General features: G+C 32.0%; 2 protein-coding genes and 1 pseudogene across 2 annotated transcripts; 1 reads left to right on the top strand and 2 right to left on the bottom strand.

Moving 5' to 3' along the window:
- Positions 1-5,504: 5,504 nt before the first annotated feature.
- On the bottom strand, positions 5,505-6,632 carry LOC112690487. Its single transcript, XM_025564505.1, has one exon. It carries the CDS (start codon positions 6,630-6,632, stop codon positions 5,505-5,507), a length of 1,128 nt encoding a protein of 375 aa, XP_025420290.1.
- Positions 6,633-8,377: 1,745 nt separating this feature from the next.
- On the bottom strand, positions 8,378-14,928 carry LOC112690486 (annotated as a pseudogene).
- A 4,055-nt stretch (positions 14,929-18,983) lies between these two features.
- LOC112690485 lies at positions 18,984-21,875 on the top strand. The gene has a single exon (XM_025564504.1). The coding sequence runs from the start codon at positions 18,984-18,986 to the stop codon at positions 21,873-21,875; it is 2,892 nt and encodes a 963-aa protein (XP_025420289.1).
- The last annotated feature ends 1,273 nt before the right edge of the window (positions 21,876-23,148 follow it).

Genomic DNA, 23,148 nt, shown 5'->3' with positions numbered 1-23,148 from the left:
AAAATATACGCGAAAAAGAGGTTATTATTAATTCCAAATATATTATAAAAAAATGCATGGTAGAAATTAATTATTATAAATATAAATATATAAACTAAAATACATGTTATGTAGGTTAAATAATTTAAATATTAAGATTACATTGTATAACAATGATTTTGGATATATTTTCAAATTTGAAAGATCTTCGACGATCTGACAGTATGTTTTTGTAAGCTGAAAATGACCTCTCCACGTCTACAGTGTTGACCGGTGCGTACTTAAAGTTAACAATGTCGATAGTTTCTATAACTTCAGGAAGTCCATCAAACGAATCTGTTTTGTCATCTATTATTTTAGAAATTTTGGATAATACTTTATACCCAGAATTTTTTTCCAAAACTTTTTGAAATTTTGTGTGTATTGATTTACCTTGAGGAGATGAAGCTGCAATTGATAATTTTTCTGAAACGACGTTTTTAATGGCAACTGAACTTCATAGACATTTCCCCTTTTCTTCGAGAGATATTAAAGCCATAGATAAGAATGAAAAATTTAATTTAATAAAAGCTAAATTGGCTTCAACTCTACGTTCAACCATAACTTCTTGAGCTGTTTTTATAAACAAAGCATCATCAGGATCAAATTTTTCTATAATATTTTAATTGTTTTATATGAGTCGCAGTAATAAATAGCCGCATTCAATCACGTCCCCCAACGTGTAATCACAGGTTCTGGAGGCAAACTTAGTTCTGGTGCTTCGTCTTTAAATATGTTTATTCTTGCTGGACATTTAAGAAAGACTTTTTTGACAGAATAAATAAGTTTGTCAACCAACGGAAAATCACTGCGGATTTGTTCAGCTACACGATGTAAAGCGTGAGCGAGACAAGTAACATGAAACATTTTTGGGAAAAACGTTTGAATCGCTGATCCGGCCTTTACCATGGTGCGGCGTCACTAACTAACAATAAAACATTATTGTGTTCTACTCCTTGAGGCCAAATTAAAATCATAGATCTATCAAAGAGTTGAGCTATTGTTGTACTATTTGTTTTTTCTAAATGTTCACAATTAACAAGCATGACTAGCGGCCATCTACATCCTTGGTCTTATCGATTGATACCCAAATTTTACGATTAAAGACCTCGGCCTGTATTTTATTTTTTTTATAAATATCATCTACATAATTTTTCCTTAAGGTTGATTCGTCGGGGATATTTTTAGAAGTATAATTCTCTAAAAGCTCTTTGAATTTAAAATTATTTACCTTGTACAGTGGAATATTAGCTGATAGTAATGCTTCAGCAAGATCGAAATTAAAATCACTTTTCTTGTTTGTATTTTGTGTAAATAACATTTGAATTGTACTTTATTCGCGTCTTTTTCGGAGATTTACTGTATGCTCATGCTTTGTGCAGTTTTTAAGTGTTTTGTTACTAAAAATCGTTTACTTGCAGATACTTTAACTTCACACAATTTGCAAAATAATATTTTACCATCGGAACTAAATACATGTTCCCCAAATTCTTTCACAAAACTACTTAAACTTGACGAACATTTCGGCATTTTGTGAATAATAATTTAAAAAAAAAAAACGTGTATCAGAAAAATGGTATAGTTTAATAAACACAACAACACAACATATGAGGACTGCAGCAAACTGAAAATATTTAATGTCAACAAAATATAAACTCGTCGAAAATGTAGATAAACCCCACCCAAGCAGTCAATCTATACTGTTATACAATATACTTACCTATACCTAGGCTATAATATTAATCTATTAACGATATGCGATAAGATAATAATGGTCGTCGACAGGCGATTACGAGATTCGTGTATATTAATAAATATGTGAGTATGAGATAAATATGCCATTAAATGATCAATATATGTATTTATATGCTCAAAAATGTCAAATATGCAAAAATATGCAAAAAAAAGTTGCATATTTGTAATATAGACTTCATGAATCAAATTTGTATCCCACTCCGGTGTAATTCTGGCTGCGCGAAAAAAATATGCCACGTCATGAATATCCGAGCTCTGGTAATAATTCTTCTAAATTATAGGTAAATGAATCAAATTCTGAGATTATTGATGATCCAGAACCCTCAACATCGATGAACCAAAATCCGATTAGAAAACAATCTACTTCAGTAGCAACAGCATCAACAGCATTTTTAAGACCACATAACAAACAGCAAAGCTCTATTGCAAACTTCATCCATAAGCCGATACCTATGAGCAAATCAAAAATGATAGATCAACAGTTGGTAAAAATGATTGTGAAGGAATATCATCCGTTTAGTATGGTGGAGGATGAAGAATTTCGTAACTTAATTAAAATTTTATGTCCAACTTACATTAAAAAACTTACAGAAAAAAAATTACCCAAAGTTTGTTACCTCAGATGTTTGATATGACTGTTGAACGCGCGAAGGATAAAATGTTGAAGCTGTGTGTTTGACAACAGATGGTTGGACTTCCAGGTCTAACCAAAGTTTTATATCCATAACAGCACATTTTATTGACCCCAAAAAACGAGACAGTTGTTTCATCTATATTATTAGGCTGTATTAAGTTTGGTGAAAAACATACAAGTGAAAATTTGGCTAATTTTTTAAGAAACCTAGTTGAGGAATGGAATTTCATATATAAACTTACTGCTGTAATAACTGATAATGCAGCTCAACAACAATCAACAATTAGAAGGTGTAACTGGAGATGGCTATCTTGCTTTGCACATTCTATAAATTTAATTGTCCAATGTAGCTTGAATTGTATAGATTCTACTTTTTCAAAGCTAAAAACCATAGTACAGTATTTTAAAAAAAGTTCGCATGCCCTAGCAAAATTAAATTACTATCAAAAACAACTTGGTTCACCTATTTTAAAACTAAAGCGGGATTGCCCAACGCGATGGAATTCGACATACGATATGATTAATAGAGTAATTGCAATTAAAGATCCAATTATTGCCACTCTTGCAGTTATAGGTAATCCAGAGTTAAACTGTTTAAGCCCACAAGACTGGGTTATATTGGAAAATGGCCGGGACATTTTTAAAATCTTTTATGAAATGACTGTTGAAATAAGTGCTGAAAAATATGTAACTTTATCAAAAGAAATCATTTTTATTAAAACATTAAATAAGTTTGTTTTAAATTTTAATAATATCAATACAAAACCAAAAGAAATTAGTTCCATGTGTCAGGTTTTAAAAGATGAGTTGCATGCAAGATTTGGTAATTACGAAGAGAACCCGTTAATTAATCAAGCTACATTATTGGATCCAAGGTTCAAGACATTTGCATTCTCTAATGAAAATCATTGTAAGAATGCATTTCGTTTTTTAAAGACTAAAGCTCAAAGTATTATATTAGAATCAGACGAACCAATACGTCAACAAGTTTCTACATCTACCTCTACTAGTAATACAAGTTCAATGATGTGGAAAGAGTTTGATGAAACTCTAGTGAATTTGATCGGAGGATCCAACTCGTCAGTGGCAGGTATAATTGAAGTTGACAAGTATTTGAATGATCAATTGTGCGGAAAATCCTTTGGTTTGGTGGGCTAAGCACAAAAATGTGTACCCACGATTGTATAGACTAACTAAAAGGAGACTGTGTATTATGGCAACATCAGTACCTTGTGAGAGGATATTTTCGAAAGCAGACCAAGTTGTAAATAAAAGAAGATCTCGACTCACAACATCAAAAATTTCACAAATTTTATTTCCTAACCACAACATGTTGTGATTTATATAATTATATTTATTGTATACTAATAGTCATTAGTTATTTAATTATTATTATTAGTTAAATGACATTATAAAATTATGAAGAGGAGAAAAACAAAAATGTGCAAATATATTATAATGATAACGTGTTATCAAAAACTCGTGTCTCTATCAGTCTTGTTTTTTTGTGATTCCAATTCCAAATGGTTTAATCCTGAATCAACACGGTTCACACTGTTCGCGTCGTTCGTGCCTCGAGTACCTATTATAGGATTCGGGTCTTCGGGAATCGGGGAGATAGTATGAACCAAGAACCAATACGAAAAAAAAATATCAGGTGATCCGGATCACCTCGATTCGGCGATCTGGATCATATCGGTCACTACTTTGACCCGTTCAATAAGATCCGCTCGTTCGCGAACGACACATCTCTAAAACGCATAGTGTGGCCCGAGCCTCAGTGTAGAATGTAGATACTCGTACCCTGTGTGCAAAATATAATCTCAGAGACGTTACGTAGTCCTCTCATTAAGCAGTGAGATGTATAAGTTTGAAGCCTGGAGATGTCTCAAAGACTCTTATATAACGCTTAATGTCCAGACACGCGAAGTTACTGCATGTGATATCACAAAACATTTGTCTATGTTTGTTCACACTGTAACTACCATAGGCCGGCCGTCAAGTTGAGATATGTTGTTTCATGTGGAACTACTAATTTTCAGCGCGCCGATCTCGCATAGAGTGCACAAAAGTAATGATCACGAAAAAAAATGAAAAAAATTTGTTTCTATTGATTATATAGTTTTTATGTCCGCATCATGACTCGAAACCTATACCCCTACACCTAACAACCTAATCCTAACCTACTGGGACACTTATTTGACATGATTTAATCTATTAAATATGGTGTATTTAAAATCTTTAAATAGTCGCTCGTTTAAAATTGTTTTGTATGTGTACCTATATATACACAACGTTACATAGGTAAGTTATTATTTTGAAAAATAAAGTTTCAAGTTGTATTTATTTAAATCTATTTTATTGGTGCCTGGTCTACTAAACTGATAATTGTTTATTATCTTTCAATTTATTCAAAACAACTTTAGCCCCTATTTTTTATGTTGGTGCCTATGTACCAATTATTATTATACCTATCTAGGTAGGTAAGTAAGTACCTACCTGGCTACCTATACAAATAAAATAAAAACAATTCTTGAACAATTTAATCTGGACTTAATTATAAATATATCTATATACTTAATAATAATATACCTAATATACTTAGGTAGGTACTAAATTATACACATAGGTATAGTTATTTAAATAGTAGGTAAGTATCTAATATAATAAAATACATTTTGTTAGGTAGATAATTTCTTATATTGTTTATTAAAAACTGCAAGTATATAAATATATAGTTACAAAATAAAACAGATTGTCTTAGTTATATTAATATATATCTAACAAATTACATTATAAATAATAGGTAGGTACTATGATATATTTTAAGAACATATCAATAGGAATTAAAAATATAGTAGTAATAAACAAATAAAATAGGTACCTTTTATTTATACAGCACAAATTGATCATAAAAAATGATATTTAATTGTAGGTTATAATAATATATAGGTATAATAATAATAATAATAATAATATTATAATAATAAAACCTAATAATAACAAAATTCGATACCTACCTACCTATAATGTAGGTATATAATACACAATTTTTTTTAAATATGTTTTAGTTTTTAACAACATTTTGTAAAATATATTATGATGAGTGAAGTAATGCCATAGCTATATATTTACAAGTATCTATTGGTATTACAAAGCACTTATGTTTTAAACTTTTTAAAGTGATCAAAATTGGTTGAACTTTTGGAATGATTTCATTGATATAAAATATTTTTGTTAAATCTGAGGTTGATGGATAATCAAACATGGGTGAATGATTAAATTTAATTGCTTCAATTTTAATCTCACCATTAAAATATTTTACTATTTTGGTAACTTCAACAATATCATTATTTTGCAACATAAAATATTTATCTTTAACACTTTTGGAACTTATCACAAATTGCTCTAATGCAACTTGTTCATACAAAGTTTCAGTTAATGAATTATTTAAATTATAATTGAATTTTAACTCTCGTTTCAATATTGGATAAACAAGAGGTATAGTTTTAATTTGAACGTTCATTTTTTCTATGATGCGATTATATGCATCTTGGAGAGGAAATCTATCATTTTTACAACTTTTTTTTAAAAACTGTAAATAATTCTCATACTTAAACGCACTAAATAAATCTAAATGTCCATGTATTAGAACAAAATCAGCTACATGTATTAAACCATGGACATTATATCCAACATACCCTTCACCATAATAAGATCCATATTCACGTACAAATCTTATTAATATGTCTTTAGCCAAATTGTTATAAGTATGACAACTTTCCGAAGAAATAAGAAGTCTTATGGCATAGTTTAAGAGCATAAAATGTTTAAATAGAGGTTTTTTCAATCTCCCTTTTAACACAATAGGACCTGTATAAAGAAGGAAAGTGCGAAATTCTGTTGCCTTCCAATGTTCACATTCTTCAAGTGATCTGGGCAAGCGATTAAATTCTGATGGTAAATGACATTTAAGATTAATCAATTCTTCTGAAACAGTATTTGGATCTACTAAACGAACAGATTTGTTACCTTTCACCCAGAATACAATTAGCTTCTTCATTACCCCTAAACAAATATTATGCATATATTCGAGTACGACTGTCGATGTTATATCAATTGGAAATTCTTCTAAGGGGCTCGAGTCTTTGTGATAAAATGAATCCTGTTTATCTCGAAAAGATTGATTTGATCTTAAAGGGGCATTTAAATCTAGGTAGGCCATCCTTTTATTATCAATATATGTCCCTTCAACAATACAGGAATTACACCCATGATAGGCATTATGACCTTTCACGTTTAAAATAAATGATTTTGCTGGTGCATCACACACAATTTGACTAATTTCAAATTTTAATAATTTATTTTTTATACATACTCCATTTGTTAAAATCATTTTCATTTCAGAAGTAAAATATTGTAAAAATTCATGACTAGATGATGGTTTTTTATACTTGCCATGATAAATACCCACCGGTATTACAATATTGAATAACTTAGGAATATTTACAAAGCTTAAAAAAATTGGCCAAAAACTTGATTTTGAACTTGATGTTAGAGGAATGCCATCAATATTAAACCCAAGTTGTATTAAAGTATTTTGTTCAATAAAACCAAGATTCGCAGTTAAGATTTTAGTTAACATAAATTCTACTCCAAGGTGTATATATGCCGGGGTGAATATTTATTATGCTATGTTCATGAGCTTTAGGTGTTTTCAATAATGTCCTGGCATCTTTAGGCAATTTTAATCCTTCTGATCTCAAAATTGACAAAAGCGAATTTACACAATTATGAGAAACATGATAATCACTTATCCACTGTTGTAATTTTTTTTTTTAATGGATTTTCATCATCAGAATAATTATCATTTAAGTTATTACTAATAATCACTAACTTAGAATCACTAACTTCAGAATTATCTACATTGGAGAAGTTATCAAATAAAACTAGTGATGATGAATTAGATGCAATTGGTATTTGTAAATCCATATTTGAAAAATCATTTAAATTGTCTGTTGTTGGGTTCATTTCAGGTTCTTGTAACCTGACATAAGTGTTTGTAATTTGATTATTGAATGATAGTTGATTTGATATAACATCACTTTGAATGTAGCGTAAAAAATGCCTTTTTGTTGTAGAATGTATAGCTTTCTTTTTTCGAAACTAAAATTTAAAGATTAATTATAATATGAACAGAGAATACAAACACATCTATTAAAATTAAAATAATTAAATACCTTATTAACAGCTATAAATTGTAATTATTTATTTTATCATTATACCTATTTGGTTAATATTATAACAAGCCTTGAGGACCTTTGCTTCTAAAAATAATTTTACCATTCTTGTCTTATGTATAAGCTATACATAATTTTAATCTGGTTTTAACACCATCACATGTTTTTTTAAACTGATAATAGCCTAACTATCTTTGCTTTGGTCAATGATCTTATTCTACCTATTCAGTACTTGTGTCTTGTTTAGTTCTAGATTTGAAGCATATTTTGCTTAGGCAATGGATGGGTTAATAATTAAAAATAGGCAAAGTTCAAACATTTTGACAAAAACACAATTAGTATAATATTATGTTGATATTTTAAGTAATAATATTTTAAATAAGTCATAACTGCAAATCATGTTATATAACAAAAACATAATTTATAATAGAATCACTTTTTCTTTATTATAATAATTAACAAATATATACAAATTGTAACAAAGCACATTATTGTATTGTCCTTTAAAAAAAAAAATAATAAATAAAATAAACATCTCTGAATATTTTAAAAATGTTTATAGATGTTAATATTATAGATACATCATTGTTAGATTAATATACAAATGTTAGGTTGTTCATAATCTATTAAAGTATAAAATAAAATAATTTCTTCTTTGTAATAATAATTAACAAAAAAAAATAAAAAAAATAATACCTTTTAATGTAATAAATACTTAAGAATTTAATGCTTATGAAGATTCTTTTTGTTGTTCTCTGCTATATCTTTGAGAGCCATGACGGAACCAATCTTTAGTATGTGCTTCAAAATTAGCTTCAGTTTCGGAAAAAGTACTAATGGCAACATCTAATAATGATACAAAACAGTGAGTTTTGTAAACAATAATATTGACAAAAATAATTATTTGTATATAAATAAATAACCTTTCATGATTTTTATGATTTTTAAATTTCTAAGCGCATAGTTATCTTTAAAACCTGTCCATGAATATTTTGTAGATAGTTGATTAGTAAATAATCTTTCCAACACCCTTTTAATAAAATTTTTAAGACCTGTGCCTCCAATTTTTTGCAAGAAATTTGTCTATAAAAATAACAAAAGAAATAAATAATTATACTAATAACTTAAATATTATTATAATATCTAAATACCAATTGAACAGAAGTGTTTTCATCCAAATTTAATTTATTTTCCATATCATCCACAGATTCTACATTTTCAAATGGAAATATTTTTTCAAAGGCGTTATTTACAGTTAAATTTTTTTTTATATTTTGATTGGTTTGAATTAAGGAATCTATCTTGCTGTCCAACCGTTTTACATATGCAAGTATAGAAATAACATTTTTAAATACATTTTGCATCATATTGTCATCATTCTTATTAATTGACTCTTCCCCATTTTCTGTTAATTTGCCTAAATTATAAATTATTTTACTAATAATTGTAAAGCCTATATTTTAAACAACTGCATGTTTTAAATAACAAATATAACACATACTTGAAATGGAATGATCCATACTTGGAATGTTAGATTCACACAAAGGAATAGGCAAATTGTTTTCAACGGTATAACAATTAGTATCATACTGCAAAGTGTCCAAAGATGCTAAACATATATTATTAATATTAATTGTTATCATCAGTAAATTATAACTAAATTTAATACATACAAGAAATAAAGTTGATGGGCAATAACTGATGGGAAAATTGGTTATTTTGCAGTTCAATATAGTTTGAAGATCCACTTTGTTGTAAGTCCACTACATGATTGGTTTTCAACACTTTTATGGGAGTTGTGTGTGTACTACTACAAGCTGTAATGCAAAAATTAGTATATTTTAACAATAAGTACTAAGTAGATAATATGTAAAATGTACCTATGCATAATTTACCAATTTTGGAAAATTAAAATCATATGACTTACCACTGTCACTTTCTTCAACAGTTTGTGCTGGATAAGATTTTTTTTTTTCTTTTTTTTTTCTGGACTTTCAGATTCTGATGCAGACAAGAATAATTCTTTTTCTTTCAACTTAGCATCTTCAAATGTATCTATAATTATCAAAATAAAAAATTGTTCAACAAAGGAGTATATTAAATATAATTTAATTAATAAACATAATTGCCTATATCGCATAATATTATAAATATTTTATATTTCTCACTAACTTAATTATATTTTAAAAAGAAATTACTACTGATTTGAACATAAAATTGTATTTTGAGCATTTAATAGTTAGTTTGTAATAGGTACTTACTGAAAATTTGTGAAACTATTTTCAAAGGAAATGTTGGCCAATCTACCTCTGGATCACTTGCTTTGGTAATCATTGTGTTTACTATGCCAGATATTGGCCATTTAGAAAAGTAAACTTTACCGCAGTTTAAAATCCAATTGAATGGAATTACAGAATATTTATTTTCTTTTGTGAAATACCCTACGACCCACTGCAAAATTACAATATATGCATTCAACTTATAGATATAAAAACAAAAAGGTTAGGTGAGCTAATTGGTAGGTACTACCTACATAAGTAATTCAATTTGAAAATCAACATTAATCAATTAGTTATTAATTTGTCCTGATAACTTAATACCAATCTAACTTGAATTAAGTAAAACATTAAAATATTAGGCATATTTCTCAGTTGGTTATCAGTAGCCGTCGTAGCAGGTTGTCCTCCGTGCTCTGTTTACCGTAACATATATACTTCGTAACCGTTTTAACATGCCTTCAAATAGGGGTCGCGGGTCTCCCCAAACCCGCATTCTACAACACGCCCCAAGAAAGAGAACAAACGCAGCTCCACTTACTCCACCCTTTCAAAGCAAAAACAAATTTACTCCGCTTCAAAACATCGACGACGAACTTGACCAAGACGGCGTTTCCACAAACGACAACGCACAGGACGCACAGGTTAGTCCCAAAATACCGCCAATTTACGTCTACGATATTTCAAATTTCGAAACATTTCATACTTCTTTATCTAATCAAACTTTTGACGAATTCTCAGTCACACATACAAAAAATTCATTAAAATTAAACCTAAGCTCAATCGAAGATTACAGATCGATTACAAAAAGTTTCAACGAATCTGAAATTAAATATCATACCTACCAATTCCAAACTGAAAAACAATTATCAGTTGTCATCAGGAACCTCCCAATTCCGATAACGGAGGAAATGATTTTCAACGAGCTGAAAGAACTTAACTTCGAAGTAGACACCGTGACACGTCTCCAAAACCGTTATAAAAATCCTATTCCAATCGTCGCCGTTCTCCTCAAAAAATCATCACCCGACATTTACTCTTTAAATAGATTGTTACACTGTGTAGTTTCCGTAGAGCCAAGAAAACCATCAACTGGCATCCCTCAGTGTACAAACTGCCAAAGATTCTCGCACACTAAAAAATTTTGTCATTTACCGCCCAGGTGTGTTAAATGCGCGGGCGACCATCACTATACCCAATGTCAAAAAATTCTAAAAACTCCTGCTAAATGCGTCAATTGCAACGGTGACCATCCAGCTAGTTACAGAGGCTGTACATTTTATAAAGATATAACAAAAAACAAAAATAAAACAGTCGCTAATCCTCGCCATAACAATAATTATAGTAATTCAATGCCTAAACCGGCTAATCAGCATGTATATACTAACAAAGATAACACTAATGATCATATTACGTATGCCTCTGCATGCAAAAATAACTCCAACAGTAATTCAACTAACAACGCAGATAGCGACAACGGCTTCATGAAAACGCTCCTACCACTTATAAATACCTTCATCACTCAACTCATGCAGAAAATAATCGAAAATCTGCCCGTCATCATAAATAGCCTAAATCAAAACACTCATGGTTCCCCATAACGCAATTTTGCTAAATTGGAACGCCAACGGTATTAAATCCCAAAGGAACTCCTTAATGGCATTTCTTAACCATCATAATATTGACATAGCTTGCATAACCGAAACACATTTGTCACACACGGACAAAATTAAATTCCCCGGCTACACAATGTACCGCGCGGATCGTAACGCGCCGACACGCTCTATGGGCGGCGTAGCAATACTGTTACGCAACAAAATTAAACACCAACATTTCCCAATTCCTGTTCTTCAGAGCTTAGAAGCCACTGCAGTGCTAATTAATTTTAATAATCGATCTATTCTAATCGTCAGCGCTTATCAACCACCAAGCCGCACAATGCACATCGCCGATTACGACAAATTAATGAACCTACACAATAACATTATAATGGCCGGTGATTTAAACTCGAAACATACTAATTGGGGTTGCCGTGTCTCGAATCCAAACGGTATTAAACTACATAAATACATATCTACCTCTACATGTATAGTATCTGCACCAAGCTCACCAACTTATTTTCCTTCGGATATGAATAGACTTGCTGACATACTAGACATTCTTGTAACCAAATCAATTCAATTCAACGTCGTACAAGAATCCCTCTCTGAACTCGATTCAGATCACAATCCAGTAATAATACATTTAAATTCTCCATTGCAATTTTACCGCTCAAATGTCTCACTTTTCAAAGGTAAACCAAATTGGTGCACTTACTCAGACTATATAAATAATAAATTAATTATTCCAAAAAATATAACTACTGTCTTAGCAGCAGACAAAATTGCTGAACATTTCACCGAAGTCGTTACTGATGCTGCACGGGCGTGCTCGGTCACCTCACCCCAAAATCCAATTCAAAAAAATCACGGTTCACTACCACTGTTCATATTGACTTTAATCCAACAAAAACACATCGCCAGACGTGCTTGGCAAAACCAGAGAAACTCAGCAGCCAAAACAACGTTAAACAAGCTTACTAAACAAGTGCAAACCGCCCTTCAACAATTCCGCGTAAATTCATATAGCAAGTTCTTGTCAAATATTCATCAAAACGACTCAAGCCTATGGAAAGTCACAAAAAATCTTTTAAACCAAGAGACAAATTGCATTCCTCCTCTTCGCACTCCAACTCATCTCATAATTTCTGACGCGGATAAATGCAAATTTTTTTCGGAAAACCTTTCGAATACTTTCTCCCTGAATCAGTACGCACACAACCCTAATGATCTTAGGGTTTTAGATGTTCTGAGATCACCAAACTTCTCTGTACAAAATTCAATCAACTTTGCTACACCTGGTGAAATTAAAACAATAATCAAAAGGCTACCTAATAAAAAATCTCCTGGCCACGACAACATCACGAATCTTATGTACAAAAAACTTCCTAATAAGGCAATTATGTTCATGACTTCTCTATTTAACTCGCTCCTTCGCCTTGGTCACTTTCCGGATAACTGGAAAAAAGCAATCATAATACTCATAAAAAAACCTGGAAAAGACAAATCAGACCCCGACAGTTACAGACCAATTAGTCTGCTAACTTCGTTATCTAAGATTTTCGAAAAAGTCATCCTCTCAAGACTGCAAAATTATCTAAACTGTACAGACACAATTCCAAAATTCCAATTTGGTTTCAAAGCACATCATTCAACTACACAGCAACTCATGCGCATAACTGAACATATAAGCAACTCATATGAAAAACACTGTCACACGGGTGCCGTTTTCGTTGACATATCAAAAGCCTTTGATAAGGTTTGGCATCATGGGTTGTTGTACAAGCTCAAAATTATCAACACACCATATTACCTACTCAACTCCCTAACTTCGTTTCTATCTAACAGGCAATTTTCTGTTAAAATAAATGACAACTTTTCTTCTTTCCAACCAATCGTAGCTGGCGTCCCACAAGGATCTATACTTGGCCCAACATTATTTAACATCTACACATCCGACATCCCGCAATCACTGCACACAAACATAGCCCTCTTTGCGGACGATACTGTCATCTACTCTGAATCTCGCAACCCAGAAGCAATATCTGTACACCTACAAAACCACTTAAATACATTATCTGCCTGGTGCAAGAACTGGAAAATATCAATTAATCCATCAAAAAGCGTAAGTGTATTATTCAGTCTACGCCGTAATCCTACTCCACCACCGTTAATTTTTAACCATGAGCCAATCTCATGGAAGCCATCCGTCAAGTACCTCGGTGTAACATTGGACAAAAGATTAACCTGGTGGCCACACCTCTCAACTAAACTTCAACAAGCCTATCAACGTTTAGGGATGCTCTTCCCTATCTTAAACAGAAAGTCTTCCCTACAAAAAAACCTTTCCCTACTTATTTATAAGCAAGTACTACGTCCATTAATCACTTACGCCTGCCCTGTTTGGGGTAATTGCGCACAAACTCATCTCAAAAAACTGCAGATATTTCAAAACAAAGTCTTAAGAACGATAACTAACGCCCCATGGTTTGTAAGGAACTCAAGCATACACAAAGATCTTAAAATTTCAACCATTCAAGACCACATCAAGCTCACGGCTGTGAGCTTCTTCGAATCCATCCATAGGTCAATAGGCTCAATGCACTACCACATCAACACCAGACCACCTCCACAGCGCCGTCTCAAACGAGGTCGCCCACATGACCTAATTCCTCAAGACACTATCTAATTAATTCTCTAACTACTGTTATCATCTAATGTAAAATTGTAACTTATTTATTTATCGCACTTAATTACGCCAAAATGTATTTTATCTTTCATCTCTAGGTATAGATAGCGTAAGCTAGGAATACCTTATTGTAATAATTAAAAAAAAAAAAAAAAAGGCATATTTCTTATATTTAAGCAATTGTAATTCGGCTTTTAAGTCCAAGAGAAAAACAAGAAAAAGTACTACCATTTCAACTGTTCAATTTTGTATAAGATATACCTACTAGCTGTATATGAATACATTTGTACATCCATAAGTAGGGTAATGGCTAATTAGGTACCTACAATTCACAATTTACTAGTAATAGCTGCATCTGCAAGCAATAACTTAGGTAGGTAGGTGCATTTTGTAAGAGTCAAAAAATAAATTTGAATAAAACAATTTTTTAAATTAAAACCTAAGTCCTAAGTAATGATGATATTATATATATAAATAGGTAGATTTAAAAAATATTACTATAGGCATATGATAAAATTATTACAATTTATTTAGCTGTTTTTCTAATTTATATTTATAGGTAATTTAATATAATGTAAGAAATGATTTAAAATTAGTAGGTATTTTTTCAAAAACTTTGTAATTGAAATTAGTACGTTTTATTTTAGTAAGTAGTTTAATTATTAAAAAATAAAATAAATGATCTGCTTATAATTTATATTACCTGTTTACACGACATTGTATATTATGTTCAACACGACAACACAATAAGGAACAGTATAGAAGTGTAGAACACATGTAATAGTATCACATGTAAGTTGTAAGTTGTAACGAGTGTCACACATTCACTATGATGACATGGACGCGTGGTTGCGCGTTGCGTTAACAAAAAAAAGTTGAGTGAAAATAAAGCTTAATAACCGATGCCGAACTACGATAATAAAAATGATAACTGGTGATAATTTAGTGTCATTGATAACTAGCTGGATATCCTGACTATTTCATTATGTTCTTATAATTTCTATTTATAGATATAATATAATAATTATTATGATTATTAGATAATATTTCCAAACATATCTACGATATCTCAGAGACCTCGCATTGTAACAATTTAAAATTATAATGTTGGTACATCTAGAAGTAATCGCATAGTACACCTATCCCAGTAATTGCATGGTTACAATTTCTATGTAATATTACAAATGTCAGTCGCATAGAACTCTATTTGTGACATCGCTTAGTTAAAACTATACAACTGTTATTTTAATATAGTCTCTTAAACATATCATAGAAGTATTTTTGTGATATCACACTTGAGATTACTAAAATACAATCGCATAGAAGTTAATATCACATTATTGCACACAGGGTATATTGTATGATAAATTTGTGTCAAAATTATACTGGATAATGATCAGCAGACGCGGATCTAACCTACCATAACGGGAGGGGTGGATTATAAATAAGTATACTTTATGAGTCGGCGGGACTGGCCGGCTGTCAGTTGTCGATCATACGGTCACAATAATATTGTTCTTATTGACTATTCATTATTTTAAGTTCTATCACCCCTACCCCCCCCTCCTGGATCCGCGACTGATCAGTCGAAGACAACGTCCGACGTTGAGTTAAATTAATCTAATTTATACATTTTATAACTTCATAGGTAAGTAATTAATTATGTTAAAAATTTCTTAATTGGTATTGGTATTTTATTGTTTGTTTCCTACCGCTTGTAAGAAACACGTATTATGTAAATTATGCTTTTAGAAGCACACAATACAAAAATAAATATTCTTCAAATTATTATGTAATAATGTTGACATTTAGTTTTTCTTAAAAATAAAATAATATACTATTTATATATTACAGTGATCGCCGCTTAATGTAATCACTTTGGTACGGGACATAACTGATAAAATAATCCGATTGATAATATTAAACGAAAGTTATAAATAATAATAAAACCTACGTTAAATAAAAAAAATAAATAATGTAGTGTTACATCAAATTTTATAATCATAATACTTAGTTATTAAAAATATAATTATTTTATTGATGAAACCATTCTTCTGAGGCAATAAAATTTTCTATACCCTTTTTTTTGCAAGTTCTACAGCTTTTTGAAGCAATATTGAACCATTAATGCATGCATAATTTTTTCTAACATTAATAAACCATAATGATAATGCTAATTCAACCTGTTCTTCTTTCCCACTGCGTATACTCTTTATGTTTGGATTTTTATTAAATGTTGCTGAATTTTCTATTTCAATTCGTTTTTTTAATAATTTACACAATTGACGCGGACCCGTGCGGCAGCCGTTACCGAAACGGTCGTCGCCGACCGTGCCCTTATCTCTCTCATTAACCACCACTCCGCGGCACGCAACGTCGCAGCGACACCCCGTCCTCCCATCCATCGCTGGTCAGGGGTAGCGAGCGGTCGCTACGACGTCCGACAGGTATCACTATCTGAACCGTGCTGTTTTTCCGAGACCGTGTAACGAGACACAGTTCCACTGTCTGCCTCTATTTTTTTTTTGTCATTATGACCACTGCCACATACTATACTTAAGGTACGGCCCCACTGGGAGCGATTCTGCGTTTCGAGCGTTTCTGCGATTTTACACGCGCGATGTCCTCTAGCGATTTTGATAGGGACACTTTAGCGATTTTACATGCGTTTCTGCATTTTTAGTTGTGCGTGTTCGTGTATTTTTCATTTGTTTATTCGATCCTCGACTAAGATGACGTCCAGAAAAATGTTGCTGGCTGAAAGTGCTGCTTTACTTGATAGGTATTTAAAAGATTATTATTATTATTTTATTGTTTATAATTCTTTGAACATTCTGACAATTAATGAAGGTATCCACTCTCCCATCAGTATAATATTATAATTTATAACACTTTTCAGTTTTATAACATTCGATCTGAGAAATACTGTTTTTTTAATAAAAAGTACTTACAATAGATGCATAACAGTAATTATTGTCATTTGTTGTCAATATTTATCTAATTTTGCAGCTCTAATTTCTTTAAAATTATATGTCACCCCAAAGTAATGCAATACTTGTACTCTAGTTAAGAGCCTCAGTATACTTATTAGTTATTAGCTAATATAATAATAATATATTCAATTTCAACTTACAACAACATACTGCATATTATCACGTAATATTTACATATTTATATAAGTTGATACCTACTCCCTGTAAGCGAAGCTTGTGGCGGAAGTAGGGAGCCTTTTACAAAAAAAAATCTTAATAGTATACATAAGTTATGTTAAACAGCTTCATACAATACATTTTTTTCATACAATTACATTTTTATAAGCATAATTAAATATAATAATTTATTGGTAATATATGTATATAACAAAAGAAATATTATAAAATCTACTACTATAGTGCTATGTCGTAATTAATAGTATAGTCTTAACTAATATTTTAAAATAATAAACACATAAACTTATTATTAGTATCTATAACAAAAGAGATTAAATAAGGTCTAAGTGACAAAGAGACATTACTAGTTACTACGCTAATTAAATAATTTCATGTACATATTTTTAATTGCTGATTTAAATTTATTTTTATTATATATTTGTTTAATGTCTGTAGGGAGTTGGTTAAACAATTTGATACCTTTATTTATATAGTAATTTTTCATTAATGTGGTATTTTGTTTAATTAATCTTAAATTGCCGTTGTCCTCTCCTCTCGTTTTATATATATTATTATATTCGTAATCAGTTTTATTAGTAAACACTTCAATGATTGATATAGCATATTATTGAAAACACACTCACTGGACAAGATCCCTCCAGTGTTTTAACACCATTCAATATATCATCCATGGAAATGATCGAGATCTTGGAGACAGTCCGTCCCAAAATCAAAAGCATCTGCATCAAGAACAGACTCTCGAGTCTAGCCAATTTACTGCTCGAATTGACCCCCCTTTCCGACGTCAACTAACACACAACAACAAAAATAATAATTCTCATTCATTGTATATATTGCATTTTAAATAAAGTATCTTACTATGAAGAACCTGAATATAATACAATGGAACATAAATAGCCTCATTAAAAAACGGCCGGATCTACAATTAATAATAAAAAAATATTCACCTATGTGTATTAGCCTTCAAGATACAAATCTTAAAAACAATCTCATACCCAATATCAAAAACTACAATATATTCTACATCAACCGACAAAACTGTATTCGGGCTAGCGGCGGCGTCGCTTCTCTAATACACATTGACTACCCCTGTGAACAGATTCATATCAATTCCAATCTAGAAGTCATCGCAGTTCAGATAACACTAGAATCAAAAATTTCAATATGTAACATATACGTCCCAAACCAAACATCTTTTAACACATCTGATATAGACAACATCATCAAGCAACTACCCAAACCATTTATTTTACTAGGCGACTTCAATAGCCATAGCGAATATTGGGGATCAGACAGAACAGACGCTCGAGGCAAATCAATTGAAAAAATCCTAGATGACGACTCGATTACACTACTCAACAATGGCGAACCTACCAGACTTAATCCGTCAAACGGCCATATTTCCAATATTGACCTATCTTTCTCAAGTGTATAGCTAGCTCAAAGAATATCTTGGTCAATTCTACACGAAATATATGACAGTGACCACTTACCTATTCTAATGACACTCCTATCCACAAAAACACTACCACCCCCCCTCCCATACAGATGGAAGTTAAAAAACCCGGACTGGGTCTTTTTTAATACCCTAGTTGACTCCTTTATGCATGTAAATCCCCAATCTGAAACCAGCACAATAGAGGACGATACCACCTTCATCTCAGAGTCCATTATCAAAGCTGCAGAAGTTGCCATAGGAAAAACAACTAACTCTTTAAAAAGAAATCTAGTCCCTTGGTGGAATGACCAAATAAAAGAGTCAATCAAACAAAAAAACAAAGCACTCAAAATCTTCCAAAGTTCAAAAAACATGTCTGACCTCATAAAACTTAAACAGCTGAGAGCGAAAACGCGATATCTAGTCAAAAGAAGTAAGACTGACTCTTGGAAAACCTTCACGTCCTGTTTGGGACCCAAAGCTGACTCAGCTCTGATATGGCGCAGGGTTGGGTCACTTCGAGGCTTCTCCAAGAACCACAACATTCACATCATGAAAGACTCAAAATTATGCACTGATCCTGACGAAATATCCAATCTCTTAGGAGATTTTTTCTACCATAACAGTTCGGATGAAAACTACAATACGACTTTCCTTGATAAAAACGTACACATGAGGATCCAGAATTTTATTTCTAACATCAACCCACACCTTGATGAACAGACAAAACTCAACTCCCCAATTCAGCTAACTGAAATGTTCAGAGTTTTATCAAAATGTAATAGTCTTGCCCCAGGACCAGACGGGATACCTTATAAATTTATCCACAACCTCCCCATGACCGCCTTAAATTCAATTATTCAAGTATACAACAAAATATGGTCATCTGGACATATACCTCGAAATTGGAAGCACTCCATAATTATTCCAATTCTTAAACCAAAAAAAAACAAATTTGATATTAAATCATACAGACCAATATCCCTCTTGAATACCTTGGCAAAGATATTGGAAAAAATTATAGATTATAGATTTAGATGGTTTCTCGAAAAAAACAATTTCTTGGATCCTCGCCAGAACGGTTTCCGAAAACATAGAAGTACCACTAACTCACTACATGACATCCAAGAGGAAATACATTCTACACTTGAAGCTAAACAAATTATGGGCCTCATAGCTCTCGACATATCAAAAGCGTATGATACCACCTGGCGCCCCCGTATTGTAAAAAAATTGTCAAACATTATCTGTAAAGGTAATTTATTCTATTTTATACAGAACTTCCTTACAGACAGAACCTTCCAGGTGAAGTGCAACGAAAAACTGTCGAAAATATACTCTCAAAAAAACGGCGTACCACAAGGATCCACACTATCGGTATCGCTATTCCTATTAGCGATTAACGATATACCACTAGTCATACAACCTCCGGTTATGTGCACACTATTTGCCGACGACTTCAATATATTCTGCAGAGGCATCAATACAAACAGAACTATAAATTACCTACAGAATGCAATAACTGCATTACAAGACTGGTCTCTTGTCTCGGGTTTCTCTTTTTCAGTCGAAAAATCACAATGTACTTTCTTCACTAATAAAAGAAATATTGTTAACACCACCATATATATGAACAATATTCCCCTACCAATAAAAAACTCCATCAAAATATTAGGCATACTCTTCGATTTAAGAAACACGTGGATACCACATCTCAAGACCATTCGAAAGGACTCTCTTCTAAGAATGAATACGCTAAAATGCCTCGCCCATAGGTCATGGGGAAGTCACTCCTCTAGTCTATTACAAATTTATAAAGCACTCATCCTATCCAAACTCGAATATAACTCATTCCTGTTCATAAAAGCTAAGGCAACAGCATTCAATATGATTGATACCATACACAACACAGGGTTAAGACTCGTTACCGGAGCCTTCCGATCCAGCCCGATTCCCAGTGTGCTCAATACAGCTGGAGTAGCCCCACTCGACATCAGGAGAGTCCATAGCTCCATATTACTAGCAACCAGACGCCTTCAAAATAACCTCAAGGTAATGAATCAAATCAATGACACCCTTAAAGACATACCATTCTCCCACCTGGACGTTATCAAGAATGAAAACATACAGACGCCCCCTTGGCTATTAAATATCCCAATCAACAGAGAACTAAGTAAATATTCGAAAAACGACACCGCCCCCATAATTTACAAACAACATCTACATTCAATCATCTCCGGGTTTCATGATTCTAATGAAATTTACACGGATGGTTCCAAAATGAAAAACGGTGTTGAAGCAGCTGTAGTAGTCCAGGACCAAGTATCCATGCTGAGACTCCCCAGCTTTTGCTCAATATACACTGCCGAAGAATTTGCATTTTCATTTGCCTTAGACCTCATTAAAACTAATCACATACACAAAGCAGTAATCCTCAGTGACTCACTCAGTACCTTGAGGAGTATTGAAAATATCTACAATCCAAATGAGATCTCCAGGAAAATCCAGAACCAGATCTATAACCTTACACACACCGGCTACTCAATTACCTTATTATGGATACCCAGTCACAATCAAATTCAGGGAAATGAAAGAGCTGACAAAAAAGCACGCCAAGCAATTTCATCAACGGATGCCATTAGACTTAATAATTTCACCCTACACGACGCCAAACTCATAACTAGTACAATAACCAACAACATATGGCTACGTGCATGGAAACAAGGTACATCCAAATTAAACGAAATTAAAAATACCATCCACACATGGCCTTCTCCACCAGACTTTACAAGGAAAATGGAAACCTCAGTTAACAGAATCCGTATAGGACATACATCACTAACACACCAGTACCTGATGAAGAAAGAAGACCCACCATTATGTGCCAGTTGCGGTACCCCTCTCTCAATCAAACACATCATAACTGAATGCCTTTTATACGAAACGGATAGACGGGAAGCAGGCATCTCAAACATTCTGTCAGAAGCCCTCCACCCAGACAACATAAGACTCATAATAACCTTTATTACTAAGTCCAACCTTATCAATAGTATTTAATATGTAAATTATATAACATGTAAATAATTTAGAGTTAAACTCATTGTTGCCAATGGCCATTGTTGCCGAGGCTTAATTTAAATAAAAAAAAAAAAAAAAATAAGATTTAAGTTGTTATTTAACATAACTAGAAGTTGGTCAACATTTTTTGTAATTGATCTAATATTTAAATGGAATATAATAAAACCATTATTATTATCAATATATAATGCTAAATTATTAATATCAGTTAAAGTATTTGTTTTAATGTCATATACTTTATCTAACTCATCTATAATATCATGCATGAACAATAATTAATCTACTTACAAACTAATATCACAGTATCTAATTTATATCATTCTATTTAAATCATTTTCGTCGTTGATTCTTATGACTTTGGTGTTATCATCTTTCCGTATCAATATATCAGTTCCACTCGTCCATACATATTTGTAATTTTTATCTTTCGCCGCTGACTTTGACTTACTCAGTAATAATCGTTTGAATTTTGTCAAGTGGTTATTTATATATATTTTCGTAGTAGGCCAGTCGCTTTGGTATTGATTTGCTGTCCATTTGTTTTTCTTTGCTGTTGTAAGAAACTGGTTTTTGGCATTTGTATCCGATAACCAAGCAATTATTTTCATATCAGTTTTCTGTTTAGATGGTATTCTGTAGGCTGACTACGTCGCATTCAATGTTAAATTTACTTATCATTTCCTTAACTGTATTTTTACAGTCTTCATTTTGTCTTGGCGGTACACCCACGATTTCGACTGCTTTTTCTAGTGTTTTCTGCTCTAATTCATCAACTTTAATTTTTAATATTCGAATTTCAGATGATAGTTTATCGTTTGTTTCAGTTAGTTTCATGTTCTGTTCTCTTAGTTCTTTCATTTCGTTTAGCATTTTTCCGACTGTGTTATTGAACTCATCGAATTTAGCGCTCATGAACTGTACTGATTCAGTTAATTGTTGGATATTATTGTTCTCATCATTTACACTCTGTATTTCTCCTTTTTTACTCTCCCGGCTAGCTTTGCACTCATTGCAGTCCCACCTGTTCTTCGTATTTTTCGTCATTCTACCGAATCCATTTTCAGTAATGCCTTGACAGTAAAAATGCGATTCTTTTTTACAAGAAGAGCAGCTTATTACATCTTCTTTAATAAGTGTTTCATGACATTTCCCGCACTGCATTTTTAAAAATTATGAATATATCGTATAACACTATTGACACAATACGTTACGGTAACTATAATACTGAGATAAAAACGTTATCGATCGTTGC

Source organism: Sipha flava, unplaced genomic scaffold (genome assembly GCF_003268045.1).
Source record: "Sipha flava isolate LNK unplaced genomic scaffold, YSA_version1 50757_pilon_pilon, whole genome shotgun sequence".
In the NCBI taxonomy this organism is placed as follows: domain Eukaryota; kingdom Metazoa; phylum Arthropoda; class Insecta; order Hemiptera; family Aphididae; genus Sipha; species Sipha flava.
This window is presented reverse-complemented; position numbering and strand designations above follow the sequence as displayed.

Bases quoted from the DNA above. Each gene is read 5' to 3' on its own strand.
- LOC112690487 (XM_025564505.1), bottom strand. From the start codon at position 6,632: ATGGCCTACCTAGATTTAAATGCCCCTTTAAGATCAAATCAATCTTTT.
- LOC112690485 (XM_025564504.1), top strand. From the start codon at position 18,984: ATGCATGTAAATCCCCAATCTGAAACCAGCACAATAGAGGACGATACC.